The 24205-nt window shown below is 40.9% G+C and overlaps 1 protein-coding gene across 1 annotated transcript in view; it reads left to right on the top strand.

The window, feature by feature from the left end:
- Window positions 1-23792, top strand: part of PECR (peroxisomal trans-2-enoyl-CoA reductase) — a 68418-nt gene extending 44626 nt beyond the window's left edge. Inside the window, exons 6-8 of the mRNA XM_033945965.1 lie at window positions 10318-10428; window positions 16100-16211; window positions 23229-23792. Coding sequence (XP_033801856.1) covers window positions 10318-10428; window positions 16100-16211; window positions 23229-23314 — 309 coding nt within the window. The 3' untranslated portion in view covers window positions 23315-23792. The remainder of the gene's footprint in view (window positions 1-10317; window positions 10429-16099; window positions 16212-23228) is intronic.
- The last annotated feature ends 413 nt before the right edge of the window (window positions 23793-24205 follow it).

Below are 24205 nucleotides of genomic sequence, written 5' to 3'. Positions count from 1 at the left end.
AAAACTTTCATCAAGTGTACAAAAATTTATAATAAATAAAATAAATCTAAGCACTTGTGCATCTTATCATTATCCCAGGACAAGCAGGCAGCATATTCTTGACTGATGGGTAACGGCACCGACGGAGCCCCGGTACGGACAATTTTAGAGTGATTGCACTCTAAGAACTTGGAAAGTTCTAGTAGGCCGCACCGTGCACGCGCGAGTGCCTTCCCGCCCGACAGAGGCGCGCGGTCCCCAGTTTCTTAGTTTCCGCGGAGCTAAGAAGACGTGTTTTCTTCAACGGCTGTTGAAGACTTTTTTCATATCGCCTTCCCGCTCGCGTAAACCCTTAAGGAAATATTGTTTCCTTCATTTTCTTTTCTTTTACCGATGCAGCCCTTAATGTCTCCCGGTACCGTGTCTATGAGGTCAGGTAAGTCGGCACGCAAATCCCGACACCTGGAACCCTCCACACCGGAATCTCGAGACCGCAGTTTTCAGGTTCGGGATCCTGATCTGTGGGGTGGCTCAGAGGACCCTCTTCTCTCTGAAGGGGAATGTTCATCTGGTGATGAGGATCCTTCTGCTTTAGACCCATTCTCTAGACCAGATGTAACCTCTTTCTCATCTTTTTTAAAAGAGATGTGTGACTCTCTCTCTATTCCCTTGGAGGCTGAGTCAAAGAAATCCAAAGCTTTTCTTGATGCACTGGATTTTGACCAACCTCCAAGGGAATATCTCAAATTACCTCTCCATGACATCTTGAGAGAGACGTTTTACAAGAATTTAGAGACACCTTTGACCATACCTGGAGCCCCCCGCAAGTTAGACTCCTTATATAAAGTCATCCCGATTCCTGGGTTTGACAAACCACAGCTCCCACATGAGTCTCTATTAGTGGAATCCACTCTAAAGAAATCCACGGGAGCTAGTGTATACGCCTCAGTCCCTCCTGGCAGAGAAGGTAAAGCCATGGACAAATTTAGCAAGAGGTTGTACCAGAATGCGATGTTAGCCAACAGGTCAGGGAATTACGCTTTCCACTTCTCATTCTATCTCAAGCATCTCATACAAAATCTGACTGCTTTTGAGAAGTACCTCCCTGACCGTAAAAGATCTGCCTTTCGCCAAACTTCTTCATCGCTCTTACAACTTCGAAAGTTCATGGTCAGGTCGATCTATGACACCTTTGAGCTGACCTCTCGGGCCACAGCTATGTCGGTGGCCATGCGCCGACTGGCATGGCTCAGAGTGTCAGAACTTGATGTCAATCATCAGGATCGACTGGCTAATGCACCTTGCCTGGGGGATGAGCTGTTTGGAGAATCCATGGACTCCACTACTCAAAAGCTTTCGGCTCATGAAACTAGGTGGGATACTCTCCCCAAAACAAAAAAGAAGACCCCACCTACCAGGCCTTTTCGTCAGCAATCGGCCTACCAGCGTCGATTTGTGGCTCATCCTTTGCCACCGGCAGCTCAACAACCCAGGCGTCAGAGGCAACAACAAAGGCAAAACACTAGACCTGCACAGCAGCAACAACAGGTGAAGCCTCCTCCTCCACAAAAACCTTCACAACCCTTTTGACTTGGTTCTCCAGGACATAGCCAGTATCCCTCCATCTGCCCATCTTCCGCTGCCTATAGGAGGACGCCTTACTCATTTCATAAGCCGTTGGGAAACCATCACCTCGGACCAGTGGGTCCTCAACATCATCCACCACGGCTACTCTCTCAACTTTCAGACTCTTCCTACCCAAGGTCTACCAAAAGAGTCTGCTTTGAATACTCCTCAGACTTCCCTCCTTCTTCAAGAGGTTCAATCCCTCCTCCTTCTGAACGCCATAGAGGAAGTTCCTCTAGATCAAAAGGGGCAAGGATTCTACTCCCGTTATTTTCTAGTTCCCAAAAAGACAGGAGATCTCAGACCCATCCTAGATCTTCGCGATCTAAACAAAGAGAAATTCAGAATGCTTTTTCTGGCCACTCTTTACCCTCTTCTCAATCAAGGCGACTGGCTATGTTCCCTCGATCTCAAAGAAGCATACACTCATATACTGGTCAATCTGGCCTCCAGACAGTACCTACGCTTCATGATCAATCGTTGTCATTACCAATACAAGGTGCTGCCTTTCGGTCTTGCCTCCTCTCCAAGAGTGTTCACCAAATGTCTGATTGTGGTGGCTGCCTTTCTACGCTCTCACCACCTTCAGGTCTTTCCTTACCTGGACGACTGGTTAATCAAGGCCAATTCATCTCAGACTGTTCTCCTGGCCACCAACCAAACCATCCTGTTTCTTCAACTTCTGGGGTTCGAGATCAATCTACCCAAATCTCATCTCATCCCCACTCAGAGACTTCAATTCATCGGAGCTGTCTTGGACACAGTCTTCATGAGAGCGTTCCTGCCATCCAACCGTCTTCAAATGCTTCAATCTCTATGTCAGCAGGTGCTTCCACAACATTCCATCTCTGCCAAGCAAATGATGATACTCTTGGGTCACATGGCCTCCACAGTTCATGTCACACCCTTCGCACGTCAACACCTGCGCACTCCTCAATGGACCCTAGCTACCCAGTGGTCCCAAGCGATGGATCCTTGCTCACGTCACATATCTGTGACATCATCTCTTCGTCAGTCTCTACAATGGTGGTTGATATCCTCAAATCTCTCCAGAGGTCTTCTCTTCCATCTACCTCCTCATCAACTTATCATCACCACCGATGCTTCCCCTTACGCCTGGGGAGCTCATTTGAACGAGTTCCAAACTCAAGGACTTTGGACAGCTCAGGAAATGAAGCATCACATCAATTTCCTGGAACTCAGAGCGATGTTTTATGCCCTCAAGGCCTTCCAATATCTTCTCTTTCCTCAAGTCCTCCTGCTGTGCACAGACAATCAAGTTGTGATGTACTACATCAACAAACAGGGTGGGACAGGCTCTCGCCTCTTGTGCCAGGAAGCCCAGAAGATCTGGACTTGAGCCATAAATCACCATCTATTCCTGAAAGCTATCTACATTCAGGGAGAAAAGAATTCCTTAGCGGACAAGCTCAGCAGAATTCTCCAGCCTCACGAGTGGGCACTCGATCCTTTCACTCTACAGTCCATCTTCGCTCAATGGGGCACTCCTCAGATAGACCTTTTTGCAGCTCCTCACAATCACCAGCTGCCCCTTTTTTGCTCCAGACTTTACTCTCCTCACCGTCTGGCAGCAGATGCATTTCTCCTCGACTGGTCCAATCTGTTCCTGTATGCTTTCCCTCCTCTGCCTCTCATGTTACGAACCTTGTTCAAGCTCAAGAGGGAACGAGCCACCATGATTCTGATTGCTCCGAGGTGGCCCAGGCAACATTGGTTCTCCCTTCTACTTCAACTCAGTTCCAGGGAACCTTTTCTTCTTCCACTGTTTCCTTCTCTGCTTACACAGCATCAGGAGACCCTTCTACATCCCAACCTCCAGTCTCTGCACCTGACAGCTTGGTATCTCTCGGGCTGACTTCTCATGATACTCTTTTGTCTCAGCCCGTTCATTCCATTCTAGATGCCTCCAGGAAACCAGCCACTCTGCAATGTTACCATCAGAAGTGGTCACGATTTTCTTCCTGGTGTCTTCTTCATCATCTTGATCCCACTTCCCTGGCAGTGGAGACATTGTTGGATTATCTGCTTTCTTTGTCTGACTCTGGCCTTAAGTCTACTTCCATCAGAGTCCACCTCGGTGCCATTGCTGCTTTTCATGAGCCGGTTCATGGAAAACTTCTCTCAGCTCATCCCCTGGTGTCCAGGTTCATGCGGGGTCTTTTCAATGTGAAACCACCTCTTAAAGCCCCTCCTGTTATCTGGGATCTCAATGTGGTTCTCTCCGCCTTAATGAAGCCTCCATTTGAACTTTTGGCTACCACTCCTTTCAAGTTTCTCACTTGGAAAGTACTTTTCCTTATTGCTCTTACCTCTGCCAGGAGAGTCAGTGAGCTACATGCACTAGTTGCAGATCCACCTTTTACGGTCTTTCATCATGACAAGGTGGTTCTGCGTACACATCCAAAGTTTCTCCCTAAGGTTGTCTCTGAATTCCATCTCAACCAATCCATTGTTCTGCCTGTCTTCTTTCCGAAACCTCACTCTCATTCTGGGGAACAGGCTCTGCATACTTTGGATTGTAAGAGGGCTCTAGCTTACTATCTAGAGCGTACGAAACCCCACAGATCAGTTCCCCAACTCTTTCTGTCCTTTGATCCGAATAAATTGGGACGTCCTGTTTCTAAACGTACGTTGTCTAATTGGCTGGCAGCGTGCATTTCATTCTGTTATGCTCAGACCGGACTGACACTGGAAGGTTCTGTCACGGCCCATAGAGTCCGAGTGATGGCAGCATCTGTAGCTTTCCTCCATTCCACTCCTATTGAGGAAATCTGCAAGGCTGCTACTTGGTCCTCAGTTCATACTTTTACATCTCATTATTGTCTGGATGCATTCTCCAGACGGGATGGACACTTCGGCCAATCTGTTTTGCAAAATTTGTTTTCCTAATGGCCAACCTTCCCTCCATCCCTCTTTTTGTTAGCTTGGAGGTCACCCATCAGTCAAGAATATGCTGCCTGCTTGTCCTGGGATAAAGCACAGTTACTTACCGTAACAGGTGTTATCCAGGGACAGCAGGCAGATATTCTTGTGTCCCACCCACCTCCCCGGGTTGGCTTCTTAGCTGGCTTATCCTAACTGGGGACCGCGCGCCTCTGTCGGGCGGGAAGGCACTCGCGCGTGCGCGGTGCGGCCTACCAGAACTTTCCAAGTTCTTAGAGTGCAATCACTCTAAAATTGTCCGTACCGGGGCTCCGTCGGTGCCGTCACCCATCAGTCAAGAATATCTGCCTGCTGTCCCTGGATAACACCTGTTACGGTAAGTAACTGTGCTTTATATCTTATAATTAAAAATATAACCCTCCCCCTCCCACCCTCGAATCCCTCTAATTATTATATTTTCATATAATGGAAACCCACCCTCCACACAACCCTAAATCTCACATAATTAATAGAAAATTATTAGAAAAATGGCATCAATCATGACAAAAGGATGTTAATGGCTCCCAAATTTTAATAAAATTTTTATAATTTCCATTCTGTACCGCTATTGATCTTTCCATTCTATATATGTGACATACTGACATAGGGTTTACTCTTCACCATTTTAAAACGAAATGAAAAACATTTCTTTTTCTTGATGTCTTTGAGACCTAAATATCCCTTTTAGGGCTACATAGTTTTATTCTACTTTTAGATACCCTCCCTTTTGTTCTTTCCCTATATGTTCTCTTTCTTACTTGATAAATTGTAGTTCTATCCTTCTTTCCTTTTTTGTTCCTGTTTGTATTGTTTTTAAGATGTTTTAAATAATGATTATTGTTTTAAAGGATGTATGTATAGTTACCCCATATATGTTTTTAACATAATGTTCACCGCCTAAAAGTCCGATTGGGCGGTTTATAAAATTTTTAAATAAACTTGAAACTAATGTAATATACCAAATATAAATTAAAAATAAATAGCACCTAGTGATAATGACACAGAAGAAAAAGCTGTCTTCAGGACATGCAAGTAATGCAGCCACAGCCACTTAAACTGAAAGTGTGGCTCATCTTTAATTTAAAACATAGGGATCCTTTTACTAAGCCGCGTTAGGGCGTGGAATAGCGCAGCCTTGAGCTGGCGTAAGTTCTAGCCGCGTAGCGTGTGTTTTTTTTTAATTCTTTATTCATTTTAAAAATCTTTCATCAAGTGTACAATTCATAATCAACACAATGAAACAAGGCACTTGCATATCTTACATTATAATCTAAACATATATATGTAACCCTCTCCCCTCCCTCCCTCAAAACCCTTCATTCATGTAACGAAACCTATCTTTGTATCCCTCCCCCCTCCTATTATTATATGATGTCTGACTAATAGGAAAATGACATTTAATCATGACAAAAAGACGCTAATGGCTCCCATATTTTAATAAAATTATTATAATTTCCATTTTGTGTCACTATTGATCTTTCCATTCTATATATGTGGCATAATGAATTCCACCAAAAATTAAAGTTTAACCTAGTATGATCTTTCCAGTTATTAGTAATATGTTGGATGGCAACTCCCGTCATGATCATTAAAAGTTTATTATTACTTGATGTTATCTGACTCTTTTTCCTCATACACATTCCAAATATCACAGCATCATAAGATAACACTACATGGTTTTCCAATAAACAATTTATTTGATCCCAGATTGAGTTCCAAAAGGCAGTATGAGGGCAGTAGAATAAAAGATGGTCCAAAGTCCCTACCTCCGACTTACAATGCCAGCATCTATTGGACAAAGTACTATTTAACTTCTGTAATCTAACTGTGGTCCAAAAAGCTCTATGTAACAAAAAAAAACCAAGTTTGTCTCATAGACGCTGACATTGTACATCTCATTCTCCAAGACCAAATTTGTGGCCATTGAGATGCTGAAATCTGATGTTTAATCTCAATGCTCCAAATATCCCTCAGACCATTTTTAGGTTTTTTTTTAACCAAATTACTAATAGTTTTATACCACTGTGCGGCCTGGTGACCCAGAAAGTCCGCCTGAAAACATAAGAAGTCCAAACTGGATTGAGTATTAAAATTTTTCCATTCAGGGAACCCCGCCTGATTGGCCTGCTTCAATTGCAACCATCGAAAATATTGTGATTTATGAAACCCAAATTTATGTTGCAATTGTAGCGTGTGTTTAGTGTGCGCTAAAATGCGTGCGCTAAAAACGCTAACGCAGCTTAGTAAAAGGAGCCCATAGTGAAATATAGGCATGCATATTTGTTTTTACAGTTTTAATGGGCAGTTTGGGCCTTTTGGATGAAATGAGCATTCAGAATCTCGGTTTCAGGGAACTGATTTCCTCAATTCGATCACTTTCCAGATAGAGCTGCCCGGGAATCAAACTCAGTTCCCCAGGTTGTCAGGCTCCTCCACCAAATGCCTGTTAGATCAGATTTGATCTTATGATCACTGTTTTCCAGTGGACCCAACACCTTTACCTCTTGTACGATGCCCTGCATTCCACTAAAGACTAGATCTAAAATAGCTCCCGCTTGTCGATTCCTGGACCAGTTGCTCCGAGAAGCAGTCATTTATTACATCTAGGAATTTTACCTTCCTAGCCCTCCCTGATGTAATATTTATCCAGTCAGTATTGGTGTAGTTGAAATCACCCATTGTTATACTGTGATCCAATTTGCCAGCTTTCCGAATTTCTGCAAACATTTTTTCATTTGTCTATTCTTTCCTGGCGGACAATAGTTCAGCCCCACCAGGATACTCCTTCCCTTCACATATGGAATTTCTATCCATACGGATTCCTTGCTACCTTGTTTCATGTAAATGTTTGTTCTGTTTGACTCAATTTCCTCTTTAACGTATAGCATAATTCCCCCCCTAATTTGATCAGCTCTATCACTGCAATATAATTTATACCTTGATAGTGTCCTACCGATTTGTCCTCCTTCCACTAGCGTTCTGAGATGTCTGTTATATCTAGCTCTTCATTTAGTTCTATATACTCTCTCCCCCCCATCTTATTTCTCAGGTTTCTGGCATTTGTAAACAGGCAATTCAAATTGTGTTTTTCCCTGCATCTACTGATTTTGATAGGGATAATTTGCATCCTTTACTCTGCTCTCCCCATAAACACTCCTGGCTTTCTTTCACCATTATCGAGACCTCTCTATCAGGATTCCCTAAGGTTCCTGTTTCAATAGTATCCTTCAAAGATATTCCACACTGAACCATGCGCTCCTTTCCCAGGATGTTGCCCAGTTTTAACAAATCTGAATCCCTCATCCCTGCACCAATATATTAACGATGCTTAGAGACTTTGCAGTTCTGCCTGTCTTTTGGAGTCCTGCGTGGAACAGAGACCATTTCTGAAAATGGCTTAAGGTTTGAGGTATGTAATTCTCCGCTAAAATGTGTAAAAAAAAAAAAATGCATATGCTTTGAAATGTGGCTAATGAATTTTTGTATTGCAAGAGAAAATATATTTGTCAAATATAAATACTCTTGGAGTAACACTTTCAAAAGGATAGCCAGTCAGTATAATAAAGTAACTGAAAAATAACAGTATGGTTGATTACTCAAGCAAAGGCGTCATGAGGCATCCTATCTCATATACCACGCTTCGCTATGAATGTTGTACTTCGGGGTGCTGGGATGAAAGCAGCTCAGGGAGAGGTTACTAAAATGATTACAAAATCTGCAACACTGAATGGAATAGGGTGAGAATGATAAAGAATATTCACATATTTACAGGTGTCAATAAATTATAGAAAGGTAGAATTTTCTGCAGAAAAGGAATCTAAAGGTAAAGCAGTGGCAGTGATGCTAATAAGCAATCTGTGCAAATACAGCCTTACTGAGAGACTATTGCAGACAGTGTAGTAGCAAAATCTATGGTAAGTGTAAGCACTGGTCGCCATACCTGAAGAAGGACACGGTACTACTCGAAAGGGTCCAGAGAAGAGCGACTAAAATGGTTAAAGGGCTGGAGGAGTTGCCGTACGGTGACAGATTAGAGAGACTGAGAGGGGACATGATCGAAACATTCAAGATAATGAAGGGAATATTAGTAGATAAAGACAGGTTGTTCACCTCTCCAAGGTAGAGAGAACGAGAGGGCACTCTCTAAAGTTAAAAGGGGATAGATTCTGTACAAACTTAAGGAAATTCTTCATCACCCAGAGAGTGGTAGAAAACTGAAACGCTCTTCCGGAGTCTGTCGTAGGGGAAAACACCCTCCAGGGATTCAAGACAAAGTTAGACAAGTTCCTGCTGAACCAGAACGTATGCAGGTAGGGCTAGTCTCAGGGAGCTGGTCTTTGACCAGAGGGCCGCCGCGTGAGCAGACTGCTCGGCATGATGGACCACTGGTTTGACCCAGGAGCTGCAATTCTTATGTTCTTATACAGAGGACAGTGATTCTTTTGGGGGAGGAAAATGTGTTGAGAAATATGATGTCAATAAAGAAGCGCAATGTATTGTGATCCCATAGGATAGCTCTGACACCCTAGAAACTTGTTGGATTGATGCTAGTGGAGAAGTGGCCTAGTGGTTAGAGCAACTGCCTCAGCACCCTGAGGTTGGAGCTCAATTCCCACTGCAGCTCCTTGTGACTCTGGGCAAGTCACTCAACACTTCATTGTCCCAGTTGCAAAATAAGTACCTCGTATGTAAACCACACAGAAAAAATGGTATAACAAGTCCTATCCCCTTTACCCTTTATTTAAATATTTTATTTATTTATTTATCCACACCCTTATCACCTCTCACCTAGATTACTGCAACTTGCTTCTCACAGATGTTCCACTTAACCATCTCTCTCCCCTTCGATCAGTTCAAAATTCTGCTGCATGACGTATATTCCACCAGAGTCACGTCACCCCTCTCCTCAAGTTGCTTCATTAGCTCCTTATCAATTTCCGCATACAGTTCGAACTCCTTTTGTGTGGAGACCATTAATTATTTATCCCCATTAAATATATGTAGGGGGGAGGAGGGATGGGTGGGTTTTATGACATTATGAGGGGTAATATATGGAAAGGGAGGGAGGGGAGATAGTTTATGGTATAAAATGAATGTAAAGTTTCAAGTGAAGAATGTATAGTATGACTTGAATTATTGTACACTTGTTTGCATAATGTAAAAACGAATAAAGATATTTAAAAAAAACAAAAAAAAACAACGAACTCCTTTTATTGACTTAACGAGTTCATTCATTCTGCATAACTCCTCCTTGGGAACTCCACTTATCGGGTAAGTCTCACCTAGCTGTACCCTTCTCTACTGACAATTCCAGGCTATATCCTTAAGAACAGCCTTACTGAGTCAGATCAATGGTCCATCAAGCCCAGTAGCCCATTCTCACGGTGGCCAATCCAGGTCACTAGTACCTGGCCAAAACCCAAGGAGTAGCAACATTCCATGCTGGCCAAAGGTCACTAGCACCTGGAACAGATTGCCTGAGTCTGTACGTCGAACTCTGTCTCTGGAAGTATTCAAATCTAGGCTAAAATCCCACTTTTTTGAGATTGCTTTTAATTCATAACTCCCACTCGCTTGTAAAGCTGCTACTTGTCCTGTTTATTTTCTTGATTAGATTGTAAGCTCTATTGAGCAGGGACTGTCTCTTGAATGTTTAATGTACAGCGTTGCTTATGTCTAGGAGTCATATAGAAATGATTAGTAGTAGCACTATAAAAACTGACTGTAGTTGGCATTTATTTATACTTTATATTTTTTTTTCTATTACAGGGAACAATCTTTTCAGAAACTGCTGTTGCACATTATAAAGAAGTAGGACATCGTCTCTTTAAAGACAATGTCACTAAGATTCCTGCCAAAAGACTGGGGCTTCCTGAAGAGGTACCTAGTCAAAATGTGTTCCGATTTCACTTACCCACTCTTTTAGGAAACTGCCTTACTGAATGGCCTGCGCTGCTCCCGTTGCTCATAGAAAATCAATGAGCATCGGGAGCAGCGCAGGCCATTCAGCGGGCTCCCTGCGCTAGAAACTGCTATCTCGGTTTCGTAAAAGGAGGCCATAGTTTTTTTTAATGTCCTGTGACTGAAAGGAAAGCATACAGCAGTATCCTGCAAACTTTCTCAAGCTGCGGCACACTAAAGGCTGCGGCTTGAGGCACCTGGAAGTGCATGGATGTCGTGATGTCATGTGCAAGCATGACATTGTCATGTTGATGTCCTTGCATGCGCGAAGGCCCTTCAGACAGGCCCTGAGATGCCAGTGGGGGGTGCTAGAAAGGAAGAGGGCCAGAGAGAAGGAGAGGCGCTGGCGCCAGCTGATTGCATATAGGATGTGCGCCTCGCTGCGAGAGACAATCAGCCGGCACCTCTCCTCCTCCCCAGTGTGCCTCAGCACACTTGAAATCGCAGGAGGTACACTAGTGTGCGATACACTGGCATATAGGATACTTGGAGTCCCATTGAATCTGGATCCGCTCGAAGGCGAACCATGGAGGTGAGAAAGAAAAAGGGAGGGAAAACAGAGAGAAGAAGGGATATGAATCGGGGAGGGGAGAGATGACATAGGCCTATTTTGGGGATGTGGAACGAATCATCTGAATTTCCATTACCGGTACTTCTTTTTTTTTTTTTTTTCTTTTTTCAAATTCTTTATTTCTTTTCAATCTTACATCAAGTGCACAAACAACAAAACAATACAATTAAACACATCACTTGACAATCTTTCTGATTTATCTTACACTACATCAAATTACCACCCTCCCCTCCCATTATTCCTCTATCATTTCCCCAATAAGAAAAGTGTAAAATATACCTCCCCCTCCCCCCAATCATTAGACGGTGTATATTACAATAGAAAATGGTGTTTACTCATTACAATAAGAAGTTAATGGCTCCCAAATTTTATTAAATTTCTTATAGCTTCCTTGTTGTATAGCTATTGCTCTTTCCATTTTATATATGTGACATAATGAGTTCCACCGGAAATTGTAATTGAGTCTACTGTAATTTTTCCAATTACTTGTGATATGCTGAATGGCGACTCCTGTCATTATCAATAAAAGTTTATTGTTATGTGATATTTGGCTCTTTTTCCTCATAGACATACCAAATAGTACTGAATCATAAGATAATGCCACATGCTTTTTCAATAAACAATTTACTTGATCCCAAATTGAGTTCCAAAAGGCTAAGATAAAGGGACAATAAAACAAAAGATGATCTAAAGTCCCTACTTCAAGATTACAGTGCCAACATCTATTAGACTCTGAACTATTTATCTTTTGTCGTCTAACTGGGGTCCAAAACGCTCTATGCAGAAGTAAAAAACAAGTTTGTCTCATAGATGCAGACACTGTACATCTCATCCTCCAAGACCAAATTTGTGGCCATTGAGATGCTGAAATTTGATGCTTAATCTCAATGCTCCAAATATCTCTTAAGACCATTTTTGGGTTTCTTTTTAACATATTCACTTGGGACACCAAGCCGCAAAATGGTATAAATTATTATATGGATTTTTAAATAAAAAAAAAAGAACAGGACTTAGGGACATTTGGAGTATTGAGATAGGACAGACAATTTCTGCAACTCAATGGCAAAAATTTTGGTCCTGGAGAATACATACTACAATGTCAGCATCTATGAGTCAAACATGGTTGTTTTTATTACATAGAGTTTTATGGACCCCTACTCGATTACAAAAAGTAGATAGTTCTAAATCTAATAGATGCTGGCATTGTAAGGTAGAAATTGGGACATTAGATCATTTAATCTATTTTTGTCCCTGTATAAATGCTTTTTGGAAAACAATTTGGCCCCAAATTAATATATTATTAGAAAATCATGTTGGACTTACATATGACACAATTTTATTTGGAACAGCAATGAGAACACAGAGTCCAATATCAGCAAATAATAATAAACTTTTATTGATATTAACAGGGGTCGCTATACAACAAATTACACAAAACTGGAAAGATCATACAAAATTAAATTTCACTTTTTGGTGGAATTCTATTTGCCATATATATAAGATGGAAAAAGCAATAGCGTTACAACAAGGCTATATTAAAAAATTTAATAAAATCTGGGGACCATTGGCTCTTTTTTCTAAAGATCAGATATCATAGCACAAGGATAGAACATATAATAGGGGATAGGGTGGGTACAATATTATAAGAACAGATGATTTATAATTTATTGCAAAGAGGGTCTTTCTATATGTTTGTATTAAAATAAATATTGTTGGATATTCAAGTGTATATTGAAAATTATATGTATTATATATCTATCACTTGATGTAAGAAATTTAAAATGAATAAAGAACTATAAATAAAAACATATTCACTTATAATTTTATACCACTGTGCGGCCTGGTGTCCCAGAAAGTCCGCCTGAAAGCATAGAAATTCCAGACTATATTGCGTATTCAGATTTTTCCATTCAGGGAACCCTACCCTGCTTCAGTTGCAGCCACCTAAAACTTTGTGATTTATTAAGACCTTATTTATTTCCTCCCAGATCTCATGGATAAATTACCAGATTGGTTGTGGTTGGAATGGCAACTCATGTTTCCCATTAGGCTTCGTCATCTGCTCAGTATTAATATGCCTAGAATACGGAAAAACAATAGAATTTTAATGGACACTTGGAAAACTTTAAGATATGTTAATAATTTTAACACCTCTTCCAATTCAAAAATCTACATATCAAAATACAGTGGTGCCTCACACAACGAACTTAATTGGTTCCAGGAGCAAGTTTGTTATGCAAAAAGTTCGTTATGTGAAACGCGTTTTCCCATAACAATACATGTTAAAAAAAATAATTCGTTCTGCAGCATAAAATATGCTAAGATGACATAAAAAAAGATAAATTTGTCAAAATGGTGGTCTTGCTGAGGCCAAACTCTTTGACGAGGTCACACTGTTTTACCCCACATTCACTCCTTCTAATTATTTCCCGTTTCATTTCAACAGAAATCACCTTCCTGCTTTTTTTAGAAGCCATGATGTATAAAAAATATTGAGTTTATCTTAAAAGGACGACTGTATACAGTGAGAGAGGGCAGTTAAGCGCAGTGACTAACGACTGCCTGCAGTGCCTGCGCGGAAGGATGCAATACATCGGCAGCTCGGGCGACTTCGTTGTGTGAAACGAAGTTCGTTGTGTGAAACGAAGTTCGTTGTGTGAAACGAAGTTCGTTGTGTGAAGTTCGTTGTGTGAAACAAAGTTTGTTGTGTGAATCAAGACATGAAGTTCGTTGTGTGCAGCGTTCGTTGTGTGAGGCGTTCGTTATGCGAGGCACCACTGTATATGGCTAAACTCCAGGATACAAATAGGCAGATTTAAGATTGTCTGGAAGGATTGGATTAAAGCTGGTATACGAACTTTAAATGATGTTATATTTAATGGTAAAATGCTGGATTTTTCACAGTTGCAGTTTAAATTTGGTCTTGATAAAAAACAACTGAAGTAGGCTATTCAGGCAGGGTTCCCTGAATGGAAATCTCTTAATAATCAATTTAGTTTGGATTTCTTATGCTTTCAGGCAGACTTTCTGGGTCACCAGGCCGCACAGTGGTACAAATTATTATCTGGCTATATAAATAAGAAACCAAAGACTGGACTTAGAGATATTTGGAGCATTGAGATTAAGCATCAGATTACTGCATCTCAATGGCCACGTATTTGGTCCTGGAGGATGAAATGTACAATGTCTGCGTCTATGAGGCAAACATGGTTTTTCCTGTTGCATAGAGCACTCTGGACCCCTGTTCGTTTACAAAAATTGGATTGCTCTAAGTCTAATAGATGTTGGCATTGTCATCTTGAAGCTGGAACATTAGATCATTTATTGTTTTATTGTCCATTCATCAAGGCATTTTGGCAGTCTATATGGGATCAAATAAATTGCTTGTTAGAGAATAACGTAGCATTGTCTTATGATACAATTTTATTTGGCATGTCTATGAGAGCTAAATGTCAGATATCTGCTAATAACAACAAGCTTTTGATGATATTGACAGGAGTTGCCATCCAACAAATAACATAATTGGAAGGATTATAAAAGACTGAACTATTGTTTCTGGTGGAATTCAGTTTGTCAAGTGTATAAAATGGAAAGAGCGTTGGCAGTTCAAAAAGGCTTTTATAATAAGTTTAAGGATGTGTGGGGGCCATTATTAAATTATTATAATGAATAATTTACATTTTTCCCAATTTTGATTTACTTGTGGTTTGGGGATGGGGGTATTTGGATTTTTCACTAATAATATATATGAACGAAATAAAATATATTCATGTGGTATATTTTGGTTATATATGAATCTGGGTGGGGGGGTGATAAACCTTCTTGTTGTATATTAGTGTAGAATTTCAAACTAATATACAATATGTTCTAATTGTTGTTATTTACTGTACACTTGATGTATATGTTAAAATGAATAAAGTATTAAAAAAAAAAGACCATATTTATGCTGCAACTGTGAAAAATCAAGCAGTTTACCATTTAAAATAACATCATTTAAAGTCCTTATACCTGCAATCATCCAATGCTTCCAGATGATCTTACTTCTAATGGAGAAACTCGCTTTGATATATGAGCGCTTTGGATTTTTTTTTTTTTTAATTATTATAAATCTTTATTCATTTTTACAACTTACAACAAGGAATCAATAAGTGACATTTGAAATTGAATACATCACTTGATTATCTATCATATTCAACCTTAATTAATAAAATTTAACCCCCTCCCTACCATATCATATGCAATTACATATATCATACATAATATCCTTTCCTACTGATCTAAACATTTAATAAAAGATCAGAAATCCCCCACCCTTATTTACAATTGTACTAATAAAGGAAAAATGGTATCTTTTCATTACAATAATTTGTCAATGGCCCCCAAATCTCTTTAAATTTATTATAATTTCCTTTTTGTATGGTTATTGTTCTTTCCATTTTATAAATGTGACAACGAATTCCACCAAAAACTGTAATTGAGTCTGCTCCAATTCTTCCAATTACTTGTGATATGTTGTATGGCGACCCCTGTCATAATCAAAAGAAGCCTGTTATTTTTAGATGAAATTTGGCTCTTTGCTCTTATTGACATACACTTTGGATTACGAGCATGCTTCTGGAACGAATTATGCTTGCAAACCAAGGTACCACTGTACCTTGAAGATTAAAAGGAACAGAAGACATCTACAGTATCAAAAACTTAGTTCAGGACAGAGGTGGTCCTGCACTTGTAGTAGGATGTGCTGTAGAGCCTAGTTACATTTTGTGCCCTACTGGACTCAGTGAGAGAACGTGACCCATTGGTAAGGACCTTGTATCTTGCTTGTTCTTGGATAAACCTTTGCATTTACAGCCTGCAGACATGCATTCCCAAAGGCGGGCTTAGGAAGACAAATGCATTTACATACATAATTTGTTGTGTAAATTAACCTGTACAGTATGAGCATATTAAAAAGAAGAAAATTTGCCAAATGCATGTGTGTAATTCTAAAAGAAACGCCATTTGTTTTATTTTGATTAGATCTCCCCTATGGTGTGCTTCCTCCTTTCCCCTGCTGCCTCTTTTATAACTGGAGAAACGGTGAAGGTTGATGGTGGACAAAGCTTGTATCACTCTCCTTGGGAAGTTCCAGGTATAAATCTATCCTTGCATTTCCTGGTTAGCAGTACTGTACTTGCGGATCTGCTAAAGTGGTAGTGTCTGTATTTCTATTCTGGTCCAGCAATAAGAAACCTGAGAAGTTTTTGGAGCTGTAGCACGGCACAGGAAAATTTAAACTCCATTTCTGGTGGCTGGGCATGGAGCAGAGGACTGTAAGTCTACTAGCCACCAGAACAGCAAGACTATACCGACACCTCTCAAACCTGCTGACCATGACGCCCAGCTACAAAATAATAATAACAGTTTATATACCGCAGTACCGTGAAGTTCTATGCGGTTTACAAAAGATTAAAAGACATTACAAGTTGATTGAGCTTAAAGAGGTGAGGGAAAGTGGACAGTAGGTCATCAGGAAAGAACTGAAAACTATATTATTCAAGAAATTTGTCAAATGATCTAACCAGATTCCGACGCATACTAGATCTATCAACCCAGGCCAATTCTTGTTGTAAACCGCCCAGAACTGAAAGGTATTGGTGGGATAGAAGACACTAATATAATGTATTCAAGCATGTTTTATTGCAGTTCAGCACCATCTTCTGGTCAAATCTTGTGACTGAAGCTTGCATTAAAGCAGAGTGCTTTTTCTCTGAAATGCACTAGAATGTGTATCTAATATAATAAAACCCTAAGCGCACATGCGCACTCTTACCTGCGTGTTCCATTTTCCATGAACCTGTAGGTCCCCGCCGGCAAGAGTACGCATGCACGCTTCTCTCTCCCTCGACTCACTATAAGGAAGCAGTTCGTTGTCTTCGTCCCCCTCTCCCCGAACCTCCGTTGAACCTCCCATCCACCACGAAACAACAAAAAACCTTCCGGAACCAGCAGCGTTCCCAGCACTTTAAAGACGCTGCTTCGCAACCTTCTAATGCCGATTTCCTCTGCCGCGTCCCTAATGACATCATCAGAGACAGAGACGCGGCAAAGGAAATCGGCATTAGAAGGTCGTGAAGCAGCGTCTTTAACGTGCTAGGGACGCTGCTGGTTCTGGAAGGTTTGTAGGTCATCTCGCAGTGGGAGGGGCGGATGGGAGGGTCAATGGAGTCAGCTGTACGGTGGCGGGGGGGGTGGAAGATGGAAACAGGCTGATCACCGGTTCTACTGCACAGGGGGATGGGAGGGAGGGAAATAAAAATGCCAGGTTCTACTGTACAGGGGGAATGGGGTGGGTGGAGGGGGATGAGAGGCAGGCAGGCAGGCTGGCTTTGGGGGTGGAGTTGGATCAAAGTCTGGAAGGCAGTGAGGGGGACATAGGAAGGGGGCACTTGGAGGCACTAAGGACACAGGACCAGAGGCACTGGGGGCACTAGGGACACGGGAAGGAGGCACTGGGGGCACTAAGGACACAGGACGGATGCACTGGGGCCACTAAGGCCATGGGAAGGAGGCACTGGGGGTACTATGGACACAGGAAGGAGGCACTGGGGGCACTTAGGACATGGGAAGGAGGCACTGGGGGCACTAAGGACGTAGGAAGGGGTACTAAGGACATGGGAAGGAACCACTGAGGTACTGAGGACATAGGAAAGGGCACTAACACTGGGGTACTAAGGACATAGGAAAGGGCACTAAGGACATAGGAAGGAAGCACTGAGGGCACTAAGGACATAGGATGGGACACTATGGACAAAGGAAGGGGGCCACTGAGAGACAGGCAGGCATGGCGCAACAGAGCAATACAGGGGGCCAGGGAGACAGAGACAGAAAGAATGACAGAGAGCGTACAAGGAGAAAGAGACAAAGAAAAAAACCCCCAAAATAGACATCTACTCTAGCACCCGTTAATGTAATGGGCTAAAACACTAGTGTATATATATATATCATTCAGATTAAGATAATCCTTTCCCATAAAAAAAGGAATCAGCAATTCCGGTCCTTGAGAGCCGGAGCCAGGTCAAGTTTTCAGGATATCCACAATAAATACGCATGAGATAGATTTGCATCTCAAGGAGGGAGTGCATGCAAATCCATCTCATCCATATTCATGGTGGAGATCCTGAAAACCTGACCTGGCTCCTGCTTTCGAGGACCGGAATCAGGGCCGGATTTTCCTATAGGCTAACTAGGCTTCAGCCTAGGGCCTCAAGATCAAGAGGGGCCTACATTCAAATTGTTAGCAAAATTATTCTATTATTATATATATATGAACACTAAAACACTGAACCAAAAATAAGGAGAAATTCTACGCTTCGGGATCGGAACCGGCTCCAGCCGCAAAGGGGCGCCGACTCGGAGGAGGATCGGGGAGGGAAAGACGTCAGTCCGGAAACAGCTGGGCAAAGCTCAGCCCCGCGGGGAGAAAGGCAAAACGTGGATCTGTCAGGACAGGGCGGCCCAGACTGGCATCGGGGGGGGGGTTCAGTGGAAGGGGGATGGGAGGCAGGCAGGCTGGCATCGGAGGGGGGTGGTAGAGGTTTAATGAAAGGCAGGCAGGATGGCATGGGGGGGTGTTCAATGGAAGGGGGATGGGAGGCAGGTGTGCATCGGAGGGGGGGTGAACTGAGGAAGGACGCACTGGGGGCACTATGGACATAGGAAGGGGCAATGTTGTGTGTTATGTTTGATTAGTTATTGTTACAAGTATTATATATGGTGCTGAGAATAAATGTCCAAATAAGGGTTCTCGACTTTTTTTTATTTGTTATCCGTGTCACATTTTTTATTAAGGTTAGTACCAATAACAACATGTTTCATTTAACATATTGATATATATCACAGTAATGATGTATTTTATTATCTCTCATGTAATTTACAAACTTAAAAATGGGAGGTGAAAGGGCCTCATAAGTGGAATAGCCTAGGGCCTCTTTTCATCTAAATCTGGCCCTGACCGGAATTGCCTACCCCTGGTCTAAACCCCCATTTCTCCAGAATCCATGATAATTATCCTGTGCCCAACTACACTGTGGTTTAGAAAATAAATGACTAATTTCAGTTAAAAATATTACAAATACAAAACAGAAGAGCAACAAATGCAGCTTAGCTAAACTGTCTGTCTGCACTAAGGGGGTAACTTGATAGCGTAGGAAAGACTTAAAACAGGTATCCTATGTGCCTGACCTCAGAATACACACATAACATGCAAATTCACAGTTGTTCAGAGGGGGTAAATTTGTGTCCACATATTATTTATAAATATGTAACTCACCTTGAGCCATTACTGAAAAAGAGTGTGAGCAAAATCCAAAGTAAACTATATGTATGTATCACAGCTCCATCCAAACATTATTCTGCTCACCCTTAGAGATTCTTGAATTCAGACTTTCCTTACTTCTACCACCTTCTTGGGGAGGGTGCAAGGCTGCTCCCTCTGATGTGCTCTTTTTTCATTTTAAATTTTTTATTCATTTTCATATATCCACAAGTGTAACATAGAAATTTAAAAAGATCACATAAAACATACACTTGAATTCCTTTCATGTATCACTGTAAATACAATATATTATTCTGTATTTATAAACAATAATACCTAAAATATCTGTATTACCTAATATGTATAATAATTGTTGTTAAAATTTATGTTTAAATGATTTTTATTATTCCAGCAGTAAGAAGCCAATACAACCAGTAGTACCAGTCAGGAAATAACATTATCAACAATATAATCAGTTCCCCTCCCCTCCCCAAGAATCCAGGGCCAGTCCAACAGCTGAGAGTGGGAATAAAATCGTAAAGATTCAAAAGTCTACTGCGAGCACGCGGGGTGAGGTCCTGCCAGAAGTGCTCCCACACCTGACAAAATTTGCGACCCGGGCCAAGAGTCAAGTCTCCCACCATGCGTCTCTCCAGTGTTGCGTGCACTATCATTAGGGATCTCCAATGTGCATATGACGGGGGATCACGGGAGAGCCAGTTGGTGAGGATGGCTTTTTTCCCCATCAAAAGGGCTCTGGAGATAAATGCTGACATTCCCCTGGGTTTGGGTTGAGGCTATATTATAAAATCCAAATAACGCCCTCGGTTGCGGAAGCCATCGCCTTCCCCATGTTGTTAAAATTTAAACCCTTCTTTTCCCTCCCCTCTCAATACACATAACAATTATAATAAAAATAATGACAAATATTTTATGAGATAATTTAAATAAAATGAAACCCACCCCCCTCCCTTCTTAATAAGATTTTTATTATGGGAAAATGATTTCATTCATTACAGAAATCTGCTAATGGCCCCCAGATCTTCTGAAACTTGCCAAAATAACCTCTCTGTGTTGCTAATGCACGCTCCATTTTATATATATGGCATACGGAATTCCACCAGAAGTTATAGTTTAACCTATCATAATTTTTCCAGTTATATGTAATTTGTTGTACTGCTACCCCAGTCAGTATAAATAAAAGTTTGTTATTGTTTGAAGAAATTTGACTCTTTGCTCTCATTGCTGTGCCAAATAAGATAGTATCTTTTTTGCTAAGTAATATCTCCTTAGATTAGTCGTGATCTAACCCCTTTCACCTTCATCCTTTGAACCCTTGTTCCAGTCTTCATTTTGTTGAAAGATTCTTGCCTTCTGTGCATTTATTTCTATCAAGCCATATATCACTTCTTTATAACCGAAATTAAGACAGATTTTTACCATGGAGAAACTTGCATTTATTAATTTATTTATATTCTGCATATCCTACAATTCTATGCGGATTACAAATTATTCAGGTACTTAAGCATTTTTCCCTGTCTGTCTTGGTGGGCTCACACTTTATCTAATGTACCTGGGGCACTGGGGGATTAAGTGACTTGCCCAGGGTCACAAGGAGCAGTGTAGGATTTGAATCCACAGCCCCAGGGCGCTGGGGCTGTAGCTCTAACCACTGCACCACACACTCCCTAAGAAAATCTGTCATATCTCCCTTGTCTTTGAAGATATTTAAATTGTTTGCCATGTCTCCCTTGTCTAACCTTTCTTCCTAGATATATAGATTAAGTTTGCCCCATTATAATTTATGAAGATCATTGACTATTTTGGTAGCTGCCCTTTGGACCATCGTGTTCTGTTCTTTTTGAAAGTGCAATCCCCAAAATTGTACACAGTATTCCAAATGAGGCCTCGCATACAAAAATAATTTGCTGGTCTTCCTGCTTGCCATTTCTCTCCCTTGATCCAAGTATTCTGGGTTTTTTCTAAAAAGTAAAGCCCTCCCCCCTTTCCCAGCCTTAGGCATTTGAGCCAATTAGGGGCTTAGGCTCCTCCCTATGTATCCTGGGGTACAGAGGGAGAAGCCTAAAGCCCTGATTGTCTCAGATGCCTAAGGCCCTCCTCCTTAGGCCCCTCCCTATGCATCCCAGGATGCACCAGGAAGGGGAAGGCCCACCATTTTGCAGTGGCAGGCCTGCAATCAGAAGGAACTGGGCATCCCTCCTGCTTTGAAAAAGCACATGGAAATTGCTTATTGGAAAATCATGTGGAAATATCATATGATACTGTTCTGTTCGGTATGTCTATGAGGAAAAAAAGTCAATTATCAGCACATAACAATAAGCTTTTGATGATAATGACGGGTGTTGCTATGCAACATATTACTAACAACTGGAAAAATTATAGTAATCTCAATTATACGTTTTGGTGGAATTCCCTGTGTCATATTTACAAGATGGAAAGAGCAATTGCAATACAGAAAGGAAGTTATAAAAATTTTTTAAAGATATGGAGACCGATGGTTGATTTTTGTAGTGAATAGGCATCATTTTTCTTTGATAATATACATAGGGGGGGTGGGGGGGGTTGGAAGATAAGATGTAGCGAAATTGAAATTTTGAAGGAATATGATAGTTTTAATGATTGTATAGGGGGAGGGTTTTTAATTAATTTACATATTAAGAATATAATGTATGATGTTCAATTGTTATATGATAGTATTTCATGTTGTTCTTTTTGTGCACTTGATGTAAGTTTGAAAAAGAATAAAGAAATTAAAAAAAGAAAAAGCACATGGAAACAAATGAGTTTTTAACAGTTTTTTAAACTGACTTAGTTCTAGTCAATCTCAACATAGGTGGTAAAGTATATAGAATACTGAAGCTTTGTATTCTTCAAAGTAGAGTACTCAGAAAGAAGGCATATCAAATAGACTGGATATTGCTGATCTTAAATGTAAGTTTGGAGAAATAATGCACGGTATAGCCACTATAACATCCTTAAACACTAGTAACAAAATGTTGTACTGAATCTGAAAATTGACAGGTAGCCAATGCAATTTCATCAGCAAAGCAGAAATATGATTGACGCTCTAAAACCAAACATTACTCAAAGTTTTTAGGTAATTCAACTAAAAACAGTTGTCAAAAAACAGCGTAATAATGATATAGAACACTAATCTTAAATATTCTATTGTTAGTATCTCAGACATTTAATTAATTTCAATTTCATAAAAATGGTACTTAACCATTTTATTGACCTGCCAAATATTATCCTCTAGTTGATGTCATTGGGGCAGTGCTGAATGGCCAGCAGGGAATTGGTTGCAGAAGCACAGATAGACCTCTTTTGGTACCTACATCTTTCTTCTTCCTGGCTCCTGGTATTTTCTCTCTTCAGCCTAAATAATCTAATCTTCCATTTGTGAGTCGCACATATCTATACAGGCTCAAGGCGACAGATCAAAATAATGTCAATGAGGGAGATGATGGGGAAAGCTGGCCAGGATACAGAACAGTCCCTGGGACTAAGATGGAAAGTCTGACATCCAGTTTTCTTCCCTTTGGTTTCTGATGTCCTAAGAGAGAAAGAAAATGCAGAAAGGATTAGGAGAAGAGGCCAGGGGATGGCAGGCAACTCATTTGTTCCTGTGGTCATTTTGAACACTCCTGTTGGGTATACTATCAGTTAAGGAGTTAACACCAGGAGAATGATATGGTCAATCATTTTTTTCACACTAATTTTTTTATTTGGTTCTCTGTTTGTAGTAGTAGATGTAAATCTGAAATATAAAAACTAAAAGAATATCTTTAATGTGAAGTTTCCAAGTAAACTTTGGCATTTCTTTCTTAACAGATCATAACAAGTGGCCTCCACCACCTGAATGCGAAAATTTGAAAGCCTTGAAACAAATGACCGATACGCCTCCATCAAAACTGTAAGCCTAGAGGTTCAAATGGAAAAGCCACATATGGATAATGATGCCAGCGGTAATTTCAAATCAGTATGATTAATGATACCAGGACCCCAGCGCTGCAATAGAGTTTTCATTAACCCTTTCTAAACAATGAACTGTCCCTAACCACAGTGGTGAATATATTGTGATTATCTGAATGCACAGAAACAAAGGTCAACAACCAAAGAAAATAATGATACCTTTTTGGTACACTAGCTCTCTTACCATTCTAGACTACTTTGGAACTTATCAAGCCACAACAGAAATCAAAATGAAATGAATTTAAAAACAAGGCTCGGTGAGCCTGTATCTCGTGGTGACTTTAAATAAGCTTCTTATATAATCCCACTCTATTCCTGGACACATGGGTAGTCATAAGAATATAAGAATAGCCATACTGGGTCAGACCAATGGTCCATCAAGCCCAGTAACCAGTGTTCCCTCTAAGCGGGCGGGTGTTGTGAGCAAACTTTTTTCACCGTGAGCCAAAAATATCGGGCGCCAGCAAGTTATGAGCCAACTCGCCCGATTCTCCTCTCGCCGCCCTGCCATCTGCTGTACGCCTCTTCCGATCGTGCGCTGTGACGAGAAACGTGTGCGCTGCGATGTAATATTTTGTGCGCCAGCGCACGCCAGCGCAGCTTAGCGGGAACACTGGTTCAAATGGTTTTATTTATTTCCCCAAATTTATTTTTGTTATACGCATTGAAAATATTTGATATTGCGTTTAAATCAAAATCTCAATAAACTTGAAACGAGTGCCCGTGAGATTGTGGGAGGGTTAAATACTCAAAACTTAGAAGTTTTTGCTACGCCAGCTTTCTGGTATCTTTACATACAGTGGCGTACCTAGCATATGTAACATCCGGGGCCCATC

Source organism: Geotrypetes seraphini, chromosome 5 (assembly GCF_902459505.1).
Source record: "Geotrypetes seraphini chromosome 5, aGeoSer1.1, whole genome shotgun sequence".
NCBI classification, from domain to species: domain Eukaryota; kingdom Metazoa; phylum Chordata; class Amphibia; order Gymnophiona; family Dermophiidae; genus Geotrypetes; species Geotrypetes seraphini.
This window is presented reverse-complemented; position numbering and strand designations above follow the sequence as displayed.